The 14,974-nt window shown below is 40.8% G+C and overlaps 1 protein-coding gene across 10 annotated transcripts; it reads right to left on the bottom strand.

Moving 5' to 3' along the window:
* Positions 1–233: 233 nt before the first annotated feature.
* On the bottom strand, positions 234–14,795 carry nek8 (NIMA-related kinase 8). Of its 10 annotated transcripts, none has more exons than XM_027280941.1 (18): positions 14,688–14,795; positions 12,395–12,600; positions 11,082–11,314; positions 10,842–10,973; positions 10,189–10,397; positions 10,020–10,099; positions 9,709–9,893; positions 9,044–9,191; positions 8,617–8,693; positions 7,640–7,757; positions 7,357–7,507; positions 6,613–6,773; positions 6,242–6,394; positions 4,551–4,709; positions 4,368–4,460; positions 4,191–4,242; positions 3,949–4,097; positions 237–3,186 (listed from the first exon to the last, which is right to left on the bottom strand). In XM_027280941.1, exons 1-16 carry the CDS (start codon positions 14,732–14,734, stop codon positions 4,193–4,195), a joined length of 2,202 nt encoding a protein of 733 aa, XP_027136742.1. In that variant the 5' UTR covers positions 14,735–14,795; the 3' UTR covers positions 237–3,186; positions 3,949–4,097; positions 4,191–4,192. The 10 variants fall into 10 exon arrangements, with proteins under 10 accessions (XP_027136746.1, XP_027136742.1, XP_027136744.1 ...); XM_027280943.1 differs by having other exon boundaries at positions 4,191–4,239; XM_027280940.1 differs by having other exon boundaries at positions 3,949–4,242.
* Between the last annotated feature and the right edge of the window lie 179 nt (positions 14,796–14,974).

Genomic DNA, 14,974 nt, shown 5'->3' with positions numbered 1-14,974 from the left:
AATATCAATATTTTGATTAAAAATGTGATTTTTTTTTAGATTCTAGATGAAAAAATGCATTTAGAGCGTAACAGGAAATATAGTTTAATACTTACTACTTGTTAATAATAATCATTTTCACTGATAACAGCATCCGGAGTATAACAGATTAATGTGTGACTGTCATTGAATAAATTCAGCATTACACCGCAGGTTTAATTATTAATTTTAAAGTGTGTATGTACAACTCAAGGATGTTTATTGTTTTTTTGTTTCCAGAAGTCCATCAGCCACCACAAGCATTAAGTTCTCTGACAAAACAGACCGATGTAACAGATTTTCATCATATAACATGAAGTTTATCACAGGATCTGTTACACGTTCATTTCAGTCACCTGTACAGATCTTCTTCATCATTTTTTAAAATCATAATAAAACCTTTAAAAGTAGAAAACATCAAAGTAACTCAGAATATAAAAATACATTATGTACTATGAAAGCACCAGTGGTGGAAAGTGATGAGGTACATTCACGCAAATACAGCAAGTTTGAGGTGTTTCCATGTAATGATACTTCATACTTCTACTCCTGTCACAGAGTGGAGTGGACCCAAATGCAGACAGAGAGGTAAGGCGACCAGGTATGTGCACGGAAAAACACTTTAAATCACTTATTAGCCGGAAAAAATACAAACAGGAAAAATATAATAACCAAAATCTAGAACTAAGAACAAAACCAGGACGAGAGGCAGGAGCACAGGTGTCACGGCTTGAACCCAAACGCACGACTCGGGAGACAAAGTGTGAAATAAACAAAATCTTTTATTATGAAAGTACAACAGAAAATCACTCACTGGAAGAAAAACGCTATATAATCTAAAGAACAATTTCGAGGGAAAAATCCAAGAAGTCCAAAGACTTGACAAAGTAGCAAAGAAATATACAAAAACCTGACAAGGCACGAGCAAGGATCAAAAGTCGAAAAGAACTTGACTTGACTATGGCAGGGAGCTGGTTCACAGATACGACAGACAAGACGAACTGGCAACAGACAAAGGGAGACGCAGACAATATATACACATGGTAATAGGGAACAGGGGGAAACAATCAGGGCGGGGAAGACAATCAGACAGGTAGGAAACACAGCAGGGGAAGGGGCAAGTTATCTGAAACAAGAGGAGGGGAAAATTACAAAATAAAACAGGAAACCACAAGACAACACTGACACAAGGCAACTTAAACATAACCAGCTTTTTTAGTCATGACAACAGGTAAGCTTCAGACACACCCAGGAAGTGATTAACCGGGTAGGACAACAGGTGAAACTAATGACACAGGTGAAAGCAATCAGGGACGGGTCAGACACAGACAGACGCTTCAGTCACATACCTTCATTTGGTTGTTATGACATGTTATTTATATTCATGGTGGATGAAGCCGAGGCTATGTTTCTAGTTGCTGGTGTGCTGTTTTGTACAGTTTGTTGCAGCTTATGACAGGTTTGGAAATGTTGTGAGGCAGATTGCACACGGGCACAGAAAAAGGTAAACATGGTGATATGATATGGTAAGAAGTCAGCTGAGATTTGACCGTGCAAACCAGTATCAAGTCGGTGAAGGACTGGGTTGAGATATATGACACATTTTTGATCTTTTACGATGCTTTAAGTTGTTTATATTTAAATAAATCGGCGTTCAAGTTTCTCTTTCTCGTCGCGTCGTGTTTACATTTGGTTTTCACAAGAAGACTGAATGAAGTTTATGGACACGAGTCAAAATAAGACACACTCTGCAGACTCAGAGGCCAAGGCACTTGAAGCCTCTGATAAAACGTCCACTACAGATTAAGATGCGTGGCAGTATATACGGTCATTAAAATTAGCTCCAGCTTTACCAGCTGTTTAAACTTTAATGCATCAATAACTATAATCCATTAATATAAAATATATTATCCTGTAATGACACTTTAAGTATATCGAGATGCTGAGTACTGAGTACCTCTTGCACCACTGACATTTTGTCTCCTTCTTTGGCATCCTATGAATACACAGTATACTGTATATGTATACCATCATCTCATATAAAATATAAAACATATTTACAGCAAGTTACAACACATAAGCTTAAAAAACGTATAAAGATTATATCTGAAATCACTCCATCGTTTTCTGTGAGTGTCCAAAGTGTCAGAGTGTGACATGACAAGGTGACACACTCTCTATAATGTCTTTATATTTATGCCCTCAAGGTTTCGTACAATGGAACAAAACAATACTCTCCACGTTATGTACACTACTCTCTGCTAACAGCCCCACAATGCAACCTGTCACATGTAATAAAGAAGGTATGATGATTCATACCTGTCTAGGAGCTCATTTTACTGCTCGCTATAAAGCACTAGAGTATTATATATTATATACAGGGAGCAGTGAGAGCTCAGAGTCAGTCATTAAGTCTTAAAGATGCTCAGTTGAACCCTTGACAACGAACACGTCGTTATCTGGTTTGAACTCTGCCGTTGAGTCACAAATGAACTGGAGGAGTAATCCAATAAAACACAATGTGACCGCTGACGACGTGATCGAGATGAATGTGTTTGCTTCGTTTGGTTGATTTGACTTACGAAACACTCAAGTGGCTTTCAGCCCTTTTCGTTTCTGTTCATTGTATCATCGTTCAGCAAGCAGCTTAAGAGAGCTCAAACCAGTTTGACTTTTACTGGTCTTTATCATACTAACCGTGCACGTGAGAGAGGACAATAGTTCACCACATGAAAGCTGCTGAATGACTTCCTGTAATCCACATTCAGAAACCGCGTTGCAACATTTCTTTGAGGAACCGGTTGTTGAGATACACCTGCTGCAACAACACAGGGTTTGACCTTTTTTTTTTCCTCTCTATCTTTGCGCTTCGCTCCGTGATATCAAACCACAGAATGAAACAAACATTCATTCCTGGAGGAAAAACATACAACAACAACATTAAAAAAAAGATAGAGAGGAAGACCAAGTGAAAATCTGAGGCCGCAGCTGCAGTGTGAAAGGGAATCTTTCACACTGCAGCACAGATGGGCCTCTGGGAGGAGTTATTCAGAGGAAGCTGTCCTTCACCTCACGCCGCCGACGGGCTTCATGATCTACGTTGAAGTGGGTTCGTTTTTTGTTTTTTTTCAGGACAAAATCATCTCGGGACAGGTTCCTCGAGTAAAGCTGGAACAAGAGTGAGAAGAGAAGATAAAACACCAGTCTACAGTCAGATTACACAGAAACTGAGTCGTTGTTATATCTGAGAGTAAAGTGAATATCTTGACGGAATCTGAAGATACACTATTTCCTGACATTTGTTAAACAAAAGAAAACAATCAGCAGGTTGATCAATGATGAAAATAATCATTAGCCATGAAAGTCAACAGATTTAACTGATAAATCAATTTGCCAATAATGAGGCCGATAACGGCTGCTGATTAAGTATCTGGTTACATGGCTGCACCACAGTTAAGAGCTCCTTAAAAAAATCAGTTCTGGATTGAAACATACTTTTTCTAAAGTAATAAAATTGTGATTTTAAAGGTGCAGTTCAAAGCGTTGTGAGAACTTGACAGGCAGAAATCACAATTGCAGTTTTCTGGACAAGAAAGTCGTAAAGTTACACCTGCATTACCTTTACATTCAAAACAAATGAACAGAAGTAGTGAAGACACTAAATTGTGTTTTAGATTCCTTTGCTTGTTGCCAGAGAAAAATTCAGACACAATCTAAGTTGTTTTTAAGATTATGACCTTTAAGTTTAAATCTGTACGTCGACACCTGAATCTGATGAGAGACAAATGTTTGCTGTTGTGAAAAAACATCAGTCTCACTCTCTCTCTGTGATTTTATTGGTTTGTTAGCTTTAAATAAGCCCTTTGATTAGAGGAGAGGTAAAACAGTAGAAGCTCCACAACAAACTGAGTTTCTATCTTCTACACTGACCCCTTCGTGATCTCCACTGTTCTATCAGTTCCTGGTCTGGTCTGATCAGTATTACAGAGTCGACCCTGCTTTTGACCTCTACGAGTGTTGGTCCACGTTGTCCTTGTCACATGATGCAGGTAAAAACATGTAAACAGCAGCTCTGTGGCCTGTATCCAGGATTACCAACATCTCTGTTACTTATTAAATGTGATGCAGTTTAATCTTCTCTAAATCTGCAGCTATTTTCGATTTAATCCCACCTTCACTGTTCTTCAGTTTTCATTCCAATCTGCGGCTTTTGCACCGTCACTGCTGGGAGGAACAGAGTGTTGCTTTCTGTCGCCATGTCACTCAGTTCAGTTCAGCTAGACTGAACTATTACAGTTTGTTAATGTAAACAGAGCTTAGTCTTTTAGCCTGTGAGCTTTCAAACTTACAAATGACTCCTTTCACTGTCCCGCATGGGAAAACATGCGTCTCTGTCGACGTTATCAAGAGGAGCTTGTCTCGAGTTTTGGTCTGTCTTTCATCTGGGGATTAGTCCCGTCTCAGTTAGATTTCACCACATCCTAACATCTCACCGTGTTTGTTAACAAAGGGGTAATAAGGCGAAATATTACGTTTCACTGCCAGCAGGGTGTTGCCATGACAACAAGCCACTGATGTCACCGCGAACGGGTGACTCTCGTCGAGCTGCACCACCTTCGGTATCCCAGAATCCTCCTCTTTCCTTCCGAGGCGGCCACGGGCCCCCTTTCCCCAGGTGTACACCTCCCCGTCTGCTCAAAAAAAAGAAAAAGAAGGAGGAGGCGTCATAGCGCAGGCCTCAGGATGCATTAATCCACACAAATCTTTAACTGACAGCTCTGTCTCTCCTGCAGTGGCAGCATAATGGCTCTTTCTGTAGGAAGCCCAAGCTTAACAAAGACGTCCCTCAACAAAGAAATCCTACAGGCATGACTGGCACTGCTGTCTTTCTCCCCAGGGAGCCAATCACTGTTACAAAATGACATTTCACCATTTTACCCAAAGCTTTAAGTACAAACACACACACACACACACACACACACACACATCTGTTAACCCATGTGTTTGATGAACCGTGCCAACAGTTTTGTATGTTTAGTCCATTAGCTAAAAACTCTTTTTCCCAAACCACACCACAAGTTTAATACCTTCAAACAAACTCGCAGAGACGTGAAACAAGTAACAGAATCCATCACAGTGAATGTTTTAACGTCTTTGTTTCTGTGTTAAAGTTACGCTGCCGTTGTGCGGTCACAAAGCCGCTCACTCCGCTCAGCTGGGTGTGCACCGCCCTCGGTATCCCACAATCCCAGAAAGTCCCACAGATATCTGAGAAATGTTGTCTCAACTCAGAGCTCACTACTTAAACACATCTATCTGAACTTTAACGACGGGAGAAAAGGATTTTGAAAATGCTTCCATGGTGCACAAGTGCTCGATAGAAACTCGAGTCAGCAGCAGAGCAGCAAACATTTTATGCAAAACTATAAAATTCACATCGTCTTCTCTAGAATATATACTGCATGTATGTTTGAAGAGTTTCAAACAGCCTCCGCACGCAGCAGCATTACCCTGCAGGCCCTGCACACTCCATGTTGCATCCACACAGGTTGATCCCATGTAATCTGGCTGATTAGACCTCTTATAACAGAGCTGTCAGACTGGATTTGGCTTTATATTCGTTGCTATGTGAGACACATTCACTTCTGGTCATAAAATAACCCACCTCCTTCGCTTTCACACAGAGTTTAATTTGACTGAACTGTGACAGATGAAATGGCAAAGTTCTCCAAATTCCAACCGGTTTTAACAGAGAGAGAGGGTTGGATTGATCGCTAAATCCAGGAAATATTGTTTATATTCTTGTTTTTATAACTGCACAGTTAAATAATACGAGCAGCAGAGAAGGGAGAGATGCTGTTTCTCTGCTGTGTGTGTAAGGACAGTGACAGAGGGTAATTATGTTTGACAAAACGCTGCTTAATTAACTTGATTAACTTTGTGGTTTTTAGCCCACTGGCCACGCTAGCCCCCGCAGTTATGTCATGTTTACGACCCAGCCCATATTTTCTGTCTGTCCTGCTTTTGGCCACATGAGACTGTGCTTGATTGATATCTCTGTGAGTCTTTATCATTCCTTTTTCAGCTTCAGGCTTAACGTATGCCCCCATCTTTAACCTGAGCAGAGGTCTCATTAGATAAACACGTGAAACACCTGCGGAGGTGTGCAGGGCCTTTGAAAACAGAGAAGGTCAAAGTATCACAGATAATCTTTTCCACTCACCAGATCCAATAGCTAAGGTGAAAGCGTCTCCACAGGCAGCCATGGTGATGCCTTGCAGCCCGGGCACCGGGTAGGGCACGCGACTGCTACGACGTGAACTACAGCCCATCTGGCCATGCTGGTTGCTGCCGAAGGTAAAACACTGACCCCTTTCTGGACACGGGAAATGAGGCTGTCAGTCGTCATGCTACATTTAAAAGTGCGAAGACTTTGACGCAATAAATGTTCCAAACAAAAAAGATTGATAGTACATTTTTGTTTGGACATGCCTCTCTCTAAGATAAGATAAGAACCTGGAAACTGTCCTGGTGACTTTCTTTTAGTCTGCTACAAAAATGTGATGTGATAGATTAATAATGGGATTATTTTACCTGTAACAGCAACAGAGTGGGCCGTCCCAATGTCAATGTAAACTATCTTCTCACTGTTGAGCGGGGCTGACTGAACAGGAGTGTAAGAATAAACTTCTTCCACCTGATTCGAGGGATTTGGTTCCTCTCCAGCTGTTTTATCCAGCCCGAGCTTGTTGAATCTGACCACAACAAAACGACACAATCAAGGCACTTATACAAGTGGAATAGAGAAAACCTCCCTGTACTTTATTCTTTAAAACCACTTCAGCATACAATGCACAGTATGTTTATCACAAAGCCCTTGAATATTTTGTATTCTCGTTTCCTTGTCTGCTGCATGCAGGTATCTGAACAATGCTGCTGTTGTGTTTACTGCTGCGTCTATACAGCCGGTCCAAAACTTCTCTATAGACAGCAGAGGGACTGACAGTGACAGAAAACGGTTTGTCATTTTTGGAGAATGCTGCCTCACAAGTTGTTCATCATGAAAGAGTCTTTGTGCTCCATATCCTTTAATCTTACACCACGCCGTGCACATGAATTTGTTCGTACACCTATGGGAGGTGCAGTTTTGTTTTGAAAAGTAGAAGATCGCTTTCACAAACTGCATAAAAATGTATCTTTTATGGGAAACATACAGTGGCTATGTCATTAAATGTGAAAATAGATGTTTCACTGCTGATCATTAGTTCATGTCAGTCAGTGACATGTTTACTGAGACTAATGGTCATAGTTTTGGGTGGAAAAATAAAGAATAATTACCTGTTGCTTCCACATGCCATAATGCTGTACTGGGTGCTGATAATCATTGAGCAGTCGACTCCACACACCACCCTCTGGGCCTCAAATTCCACAGGTAAACACACCTGCTGTGGAGAGTTGTGGGTGTCTTGGGTGCCTAGCCCGAGGCGACCTTTTAGACAGAGGAACCCAACAATCAAGCTGTGCGCTGAGGTGCTGCTGTCATAAACCAGTCACATGCAAACAAACACCAGAAGATGAATACCGAGGTGAAGCGTGTGAGCGTGTTCATTATTTATCGTACCATTGTCTCCTCTTCCCCAGGCAAATACTTCTCTTTCGTTGGTCACAGCGAGGACGTGGGAAGCACCGCATGACACCTGAACCAGCTCATAGCCGAGGAGCGCCTCAACGATTTTGGGCTGAGAGTAAAAACAGAGACAGAAAAAGAAATGTTATCTTTGTAATGTTTATATTACAGATTTTCATTAAAAATGTCCTGGTAGCTTCGTCTTTAATACTGTACGAACGCAAAGTAACTGAAACAGCCCTGGTTTGATTCAAGCCAGATACCTTTGTTGTATGTCTCTCTGCTATTAAATGTCTCACAAAGGTTAAAATAACCAGGGAAATGCATAGGGAGCAACATTTTTTTGAAGTTAAATAAATAGTTGGTCTCTATGATGTCTATAAATCATAAAGCATCTTCACTTTTGACAGGAACTCTACATCATGGCATAAAAAGACAAAATTATAAATGGTATCTTCTTCATAAACACACACAGTATGGAGCAAAAATTAATATCCAGGACGTAAAAAAACAAAACTTTGGAAGACACATGGATGTATTAATGCACACTGTGTTGGGAGGACAAAGATGTGTTTTAAACTGGATCCAGATGGTGGTGTGACTTAGAGTCAAAGCACTGTAAGCACTGACTAGGAGAGATTCAACACGGAAATATACTTTCAGTTGCCAGTTTATGCGGTACACCGAGCTAAAACTAATACAGACTAAAGAATTTTTGTTGAAACTCTTTTAAAAAGGTGTTGATCCAAATTTGTGATCATTCTGGAGGCTGCAGTTTAACTCTTTTGCCTTATACTGAGAAGTATTTCGAATATTTAGCCTCACTGACAGAAACAAAATGTTAGAAACACCAGCAGAACCTTTAGCAGGACTGTTGTATGAGTTATGTGTTTCTACTAAACTGGCAAAACTGTGTATATTTATTATGACTGTGACATTCAAATATCTTCCTTTGAACGGGGGACATGTACCTGAGTTACGTCGTTGAAGTTACCGTGTCCTAGACAGCCGTTGCTCCCACTCCCAAACGTCATGATAATGCCCCTGTCTGCAAATTGAAAATAAGATGAAGGGATTAAAGACACTATAAGTTGATGAGTGTCGGTGTATTCTTATGTGGACCAACAGAGTGCTTCTAATCCAGGAGACGCTAATCTGCATCACTACAGAGATTTATTTTACAAGCGGATCCATACTATCTGATCCAAGTCTGGAAGACTTCCACTGGAAGATATCCACACTTTTTATACGAACGCTCAAAATGTGTCTCAGTGTTTTACAAACGTGTGTGTGACGGCAGAAAACATTGATTTCCTTTAACAGGGCTCCTGCCAGGCTGAGCGGGCATGGATGTGACATCTCTGTCTTGGTTATTTCAAAGCGGAACGGCCCACCGACCTGTCATGCAGGTGGTAAAAAGATCGCCACAGGACACGGACTTGATGGTGACTCCAGACTGACCCTCCAGGAAACGTGAAATGAACTGAGGCTGCATCTGCTCCACCACACCGGGCAGACTGGCATCACCAGAACCCACTGATGGAGCCTGCGGCAACAAGTGATTATTAGTCTTAATGCGGGACAAAGCAGTGAAAATGTAACTCCTTCTAACTAAAAGTGTTAAAGGAAAAATCCACCCTGTTATGCACCATTAGGGACCATCAATCAATGTGATGTTCAACGCCCTGCAGCAGTTATTCCCCAGTCAGCCTCATTTAAGTCTACATGTCCCAGAGTTTTCTAGAAAATCCAAAAACACGATGCTTTCAGCAAATCGGTGAAGGTTGTCTGCACTAAAGAATTTATTATGCCCTGATTAAAACTGTATTTTTCCCTCTAATGCCGTCTTTGAGCCGCTGAAGAAGCTCTCTGAGGGGCTGAGACCAAAACCAGACTTCTGCTAGCTGAAAAAGTGGAACTGCATTAAAGCATTTTGGTGTGTCAATCGAAAAAAAATCACCACACATCAAGTTGAGGAGTGCAGAGTGCAGAGTGGATCACAGCTGTCAGGGAGGATTTTTCCTTTATACTTGAAAGCAGCTTTGTAAACAAGTTGCACAGACCTCCCATGTAATCAAACGGCCTGACTTGGTCACCCCCATCTTCTGAGTGCGGCCCAGAGACACCTGCAGCACCTCGGTGTTGAGCATCGGCAGGCGGAGAGGCGCTGAGATTCCACTTCCCCACGTGTACACCGAGGACAGCGGGAGGGAATGCACCTTCCCCGATCCTAGGCCGACTGATCCGTCTGTTCACATCCGGGAAAAAATAATCACATTCATAATTAAAGCACATAACACATAATTAGCACATAATTAAAGTCATCAAACTGGTGCAGTTAGTTCTGTTGTCAAATATTGGTATCGTGCCAGACCTCTGGACCTGTTGGTAGGAACTCTTCCTCCCGGTCTACCTTGAGGTCCAGTTTGCATGGTCGACAGCGGTTTCTCAATCCTGGAATAAAGCCAGAGGAGATGATTTTTTTTAATAGAACACAGAAGAAGAAAGACTTCTCACACATTCGTCATACGCTGAGGCACTACCTGCGCATTTTGACATTGCCTATATCTGTGTAGAGGTTAAGCAGAGGCCTGATGCATATCGGAAGAGCCATTATTTCATTGAGTTGAGGCCGTTTGGATGGATCCAGATTGAGCATGTTGAGGATGAGCTGTCGGAGTTCGGGGCTGTATCGGTCTGAAATCGGAGCGAACGTCCCGCTCATGATCTTTAGAACGAGGGCGGGTAGATTCTGAAAGCAAAATGAAAGAGTAAAATTACATAATGCATTATGAATATGTGAAAATCCCCAAAATCCATGCCAAAGGATTTTCACATTAGGACTCCACTATAGGAATTGGTAGTGAAGTCTGAAGAATTGCAGAATTTATGTGAAATCTTGTGAAATATTCATCTGTGTTCAAATCAAAAGCTAACAGCGATCTGCTTCAAAGTTAAACATGAGATAACCTGAAGTCTTCATATCAAATATTCTGAGAAATTCAGAAATATTCAGAATATTTTAGAGGAATCTGTCTCCCATGGTGTGCATAGCGTAGCTCTGATGGTTGTTCACAGGAATCTCGTGTGCTTTGCACACTGAATTAGAGCGATAACACTTCAAAAGAAGACCCAGGCGTCGTATTATTTGAATCACTACATCCAAGTACGCGAGGGATTTTTGTAGCTCACGTACAGCAGCCTCGAAGGCTCTTTTAAGGCTCGCCAGCTCATAGAGCACACAGCCCAAAGCCCAGATATCACTCTTCTGGTTATATGGCTTTCCTTCGCACAGCTCAGGAGAGATGTAGCATGGCGTCCCAACCACCTGCAGAGTGAAAAAGAGGAAGCATTGATTTGTGTTAAGACTCGACATATCAGGAAATGTGTGTGGCTGAAGTAATTACAGCTTCAAACCAGGAGCAAATCAACTCACCGTGTAAGCTTTGCTCTTGCTGACAAGGATCTTGGAAATGCCAAAGTCGCCAATTTTGACGATCATCTGGTGCTTGTCCAGAAGAATATTCTGTGTCTTAAGGTCTCTGTGCAAGATAAGTTTGTTGTGGACGTGGTACAGGGCGAGCAAGATCTGTACAAAGAAGTGAAGGATGGTGTCCTCGTCCAGCAGAGAGTTACAGCGCTTCTGTATGTAATCAGCCAAGGTTCCACCTGCATGAAGAAAACACGGAGGATAAACAATAAAGATGATTTCCGTTCTTTAAAACTAGAATAACTCTTAAAAACAGCAGTGAGGTGATGACATCAATCATGTCAACAAAAAGGGATCCACAGAATAATATAGTTAGTTATTATAGTTATCTTTTTTTAGCTGCTATGATGATGAAGCTTTGTGCCTTTCTGGATCCTTATGAGCGATTCCTGCTTCAAGGTCAGAACTTTAATGATCCCACACCGGAAATTCACTTGTCACAGCAGCTTGTATACACAAGGTAGATGAGAAATTACTCATAATTAAAAAATCTTTAGAAGAAAGTCATGAGGTCATGCTGGTGTTGGAGAGTCTGACAGCTGTTGGAATGAAGGAGCTGTGGTAGAGCTCCTTCTTACATCTTACAAGGAGCTGTTTAAAGCCTCCACAGCCTCGTGCAGGAGGTGCGAGGAGTTGTTCATGATGGATGTCAGCTTTGCTAACATCCTCCTCTCCTGTCTCTCTGCATGCTTCAGCCTCCCCAACAGACGACTGCAATAAATAAATGCCACCACAGTGTCATCTCTCCTCAGTAAGTGGAGATGACTTTGACCCTTTTTGTACAGGACGTCTAATTTGTCCGACCAGTCCAGTTTACAGAAACAGGTACGTGAAACAAATATCAATATTTCACTCTAAGCAATCAGTTGCATTTCCACCTGCAAATGAAGTAACCCAACAGACTGCGAGGATCAGAAAATGTAATTAAACAGTAGAGTCAAGAGCTTTAGGAGCCTGTGCAGAAAAAGGGTTACAGCTCCTTTGTCTTTAACTTGAACATCTAATCTGAGGATTTCAGGCTGAATACTGGCTCTGGGTTTTACGTTATACCTTGCAATATTACAGAAACATTACCTGATCGCACTGTCCCTCATAACACCACCACACACACTGATATTGTTCTTATTGATGTTCTCATTCGGCCTGACATGGGAACGAGAAGAGGTATGGAGCCCTACAGCACTAAACCATGGGAAAAATGAACTGTTAGACAATGAACAAAAGGGGGGCCGTGTAATAAGAGATTACAGTAAGCTTACCCGGTGCATACTCCATGGCTATCATGAGGGCCTTGTCTTCCAGGAAGTTCTCATAGTACTCTATGATATTAGGATGGTTGAGGAGCTTCAGGACCTGACACTCGTTCTGAGCTGCCAGGCGTTCATCTCGTGACATCTGCTCCACGGGGATCTCCTTCAGGATGACAAAGGCACCGTCGCTGCGCCTGCGGCACAGGTGAACGATCCTGACGGGGGAGGAAAATGAAGAGAAATCAGATGGTCGAAGTAGTAGGATGGTCTTTGGTCGTTTACAAGTGTCACTAGTTTTGTTTTTGACGTGTGATCTGAGGAAAAGAGATGTGTAAAGAAAAGTTGACGGGTGAATCAGTGGTGTAAACGTACTTGTGTCCCTCAGGTATGTATTTGTATTTGCACTAAAATCCAACATAGTAACAAAAGAAAAAAAACCTTTTTGGATCATATTACTTTAAAGAACTGTTGTATTGTATTTTAATGCTGGACATGGTACACTTTTCAAAAGGGGAAATAATACTAAAAGATCCACAAACATGTTGGTCATTAGGTTCGAACAATCATTACACATTCAGCACAAATAAAGATGTACAGAAATACAGATTTATAATATTTTCTGCATGTTACAGCAAATTAATGCTGTTGGACAAAAAAATATATATAAAAACTGGTAAACCTGTCTTCATCTGTGTGCCTTATTTATGTCTTTATATGTCAAACGGCAGAGTTTATTGACACAGTGTACGTTGTAGATTGTTTACAAACAATATATACATATGGGTGTGTACGTGTGTATATGTGTATGTGTGCATGTAGGAGATAAAGTCTATGAATGAATGAAAAGTAGCAGAGATATAACATATGTTGTTTATGAGAACCTAATCTTTAAGTTTAGCATCCATTTCATATTTAATGTTATTTTGTCTTGATTTTTTTTTTGTCTTTTCTTCTTTTAAATGTTCAAAATAAACAAACAAACTTATGAGGGGTTAGTGTAATGTGTAAGAGTCTCTTCAGGAAAGATCACAAAGGTTTTGAGACACTCCCCGTCAAAGCTTCACGCCACAAAAACAGCTTTTGTCACATGATCAACAAGTTCATCCCCACCGACACTGACTCTCTCCATCCACCCACCCAGAGTCTACACGTTACATCAACACACACCTTTTACCTTTTATTTAACATCACTTGGACTACTACAATTGTTAAACATCTTGCACATTACCTGGCAAAATACAGCACAAACTTTTACATTTTTAAAAACGCACTGCACATATATTTGTATCTTTTAGTACTTGGTTGTACTTTGACTTTCCTAAATTAAAGTACCACTTTACAAAACTGCACAGTTTGACTTTCTATCTCTGCTAAATCTTTAACTTTTAATACGTTTTTAATGAGCAGTAGAAGTCTGATTAAGTTAGAGCAACGCACTCACTTTTATTTAACCAAAGTCATAAAATAATGTACTTTATGAGGGTTTAGTGTCAAGTTTTAATCTATAAAATGACTTCAAATATGTTTGGTTGTGTAGAAAGTACAGTATCATCCTCTGAAAAAGTACAATATGTATGTATAGGGTACTTTTCTCAAGTAAAAGTACCACTTTACTACTGTACAGTACTAGCTTTCCATCTCTGCTTGACTCTTTAACTTTTAATTAGTTTTAAATACGTTTTTAATGAGCAGTTGAAGTCTGATTAAGTTTAGGATGAGTCCAGTTTCCAGCGACTCACTTTTCTTTAACCAAAGTCATAAAATAATGTACTTTTTGAGGGTTTTAATCTATAAAACAACTGGTATAACTTCAAATGTGTTTGGTTGTGTAGAAAGTACAGTATCATCCTCTGAAATAGTACAATATGTATGCATAGGGTACCACTTTACTACTGCACAGTACTGGCTTTCCATCTCTGCTTGAACCTTTAACTTTTAATTAGTTTTGAATAAGTTTTTAATGAGCAGTAGCTGTCTGATTGAGTTTAGGATGAGCCTCACCTTGCAGACATTGTGAAGTAAATCAAAGTAGCTAACTTATAAGTGGCTTAGCTGAAAGAAAACTCAGACTACATTGACTCTAATGAACAATAACTCCCGGTGTTTGTATATAAATGACAAACACGGAGGTGTACTTCTTAAAAACACGTTACTAGACATGACGCGTTACATTTTGGGGGTAAAACTTCGGCCTTTCGGACTTTTAGCCGTCTGACTTCACTCCTCGACAGCGTCCTGTTTTAAAAACTATCAGCAGGGATGATAAACGTGTGTAACAAAGTGTAAACAAACTCAGTTTTACCCGAAAGCTCCTCTGCCGACCACTTTGATTTTCTCATACTTCTCCATCGCTGCGCCCCGTAAACGGTTCCGCCGTCTCCTGGCAACCCGTCCCCACCGCTACAGCAAGCGACGAGGGGAAAAAATAAAAAATAAAAAATAAAGGCGAAGCACCCAAATCTAGACTAAAGCGAACTGACGATTACTGTCAGTGACACATGTTTTTAATGAATGTTTTCGGTCACAGAGGAAGAGATTAACAGACAGACCTCTTTAGTGTCTGTGTGTCTACTTATTCCCCCATGTTTG

Source organism: Larimichthys crocea, chromosome VII, assembly GCF_000972845.2.
Source record: "Larimichthys crocea isolate SSNF chromosome VII, L_crocea_2.0, whole genome shotgun sequence".
In the NCBI taxonomy this organism is placed as follows: Eukaryota; Metazoa; Chordata; class Actinopteri; family Sciaenidae; genus Larimichthys; species Larimichthys crocea.
The sequence above is the reverse complement of the archived record's forward strand: the minus strand, read 5'-3'. Positions and strand labels throughout refer to the sequence as shown.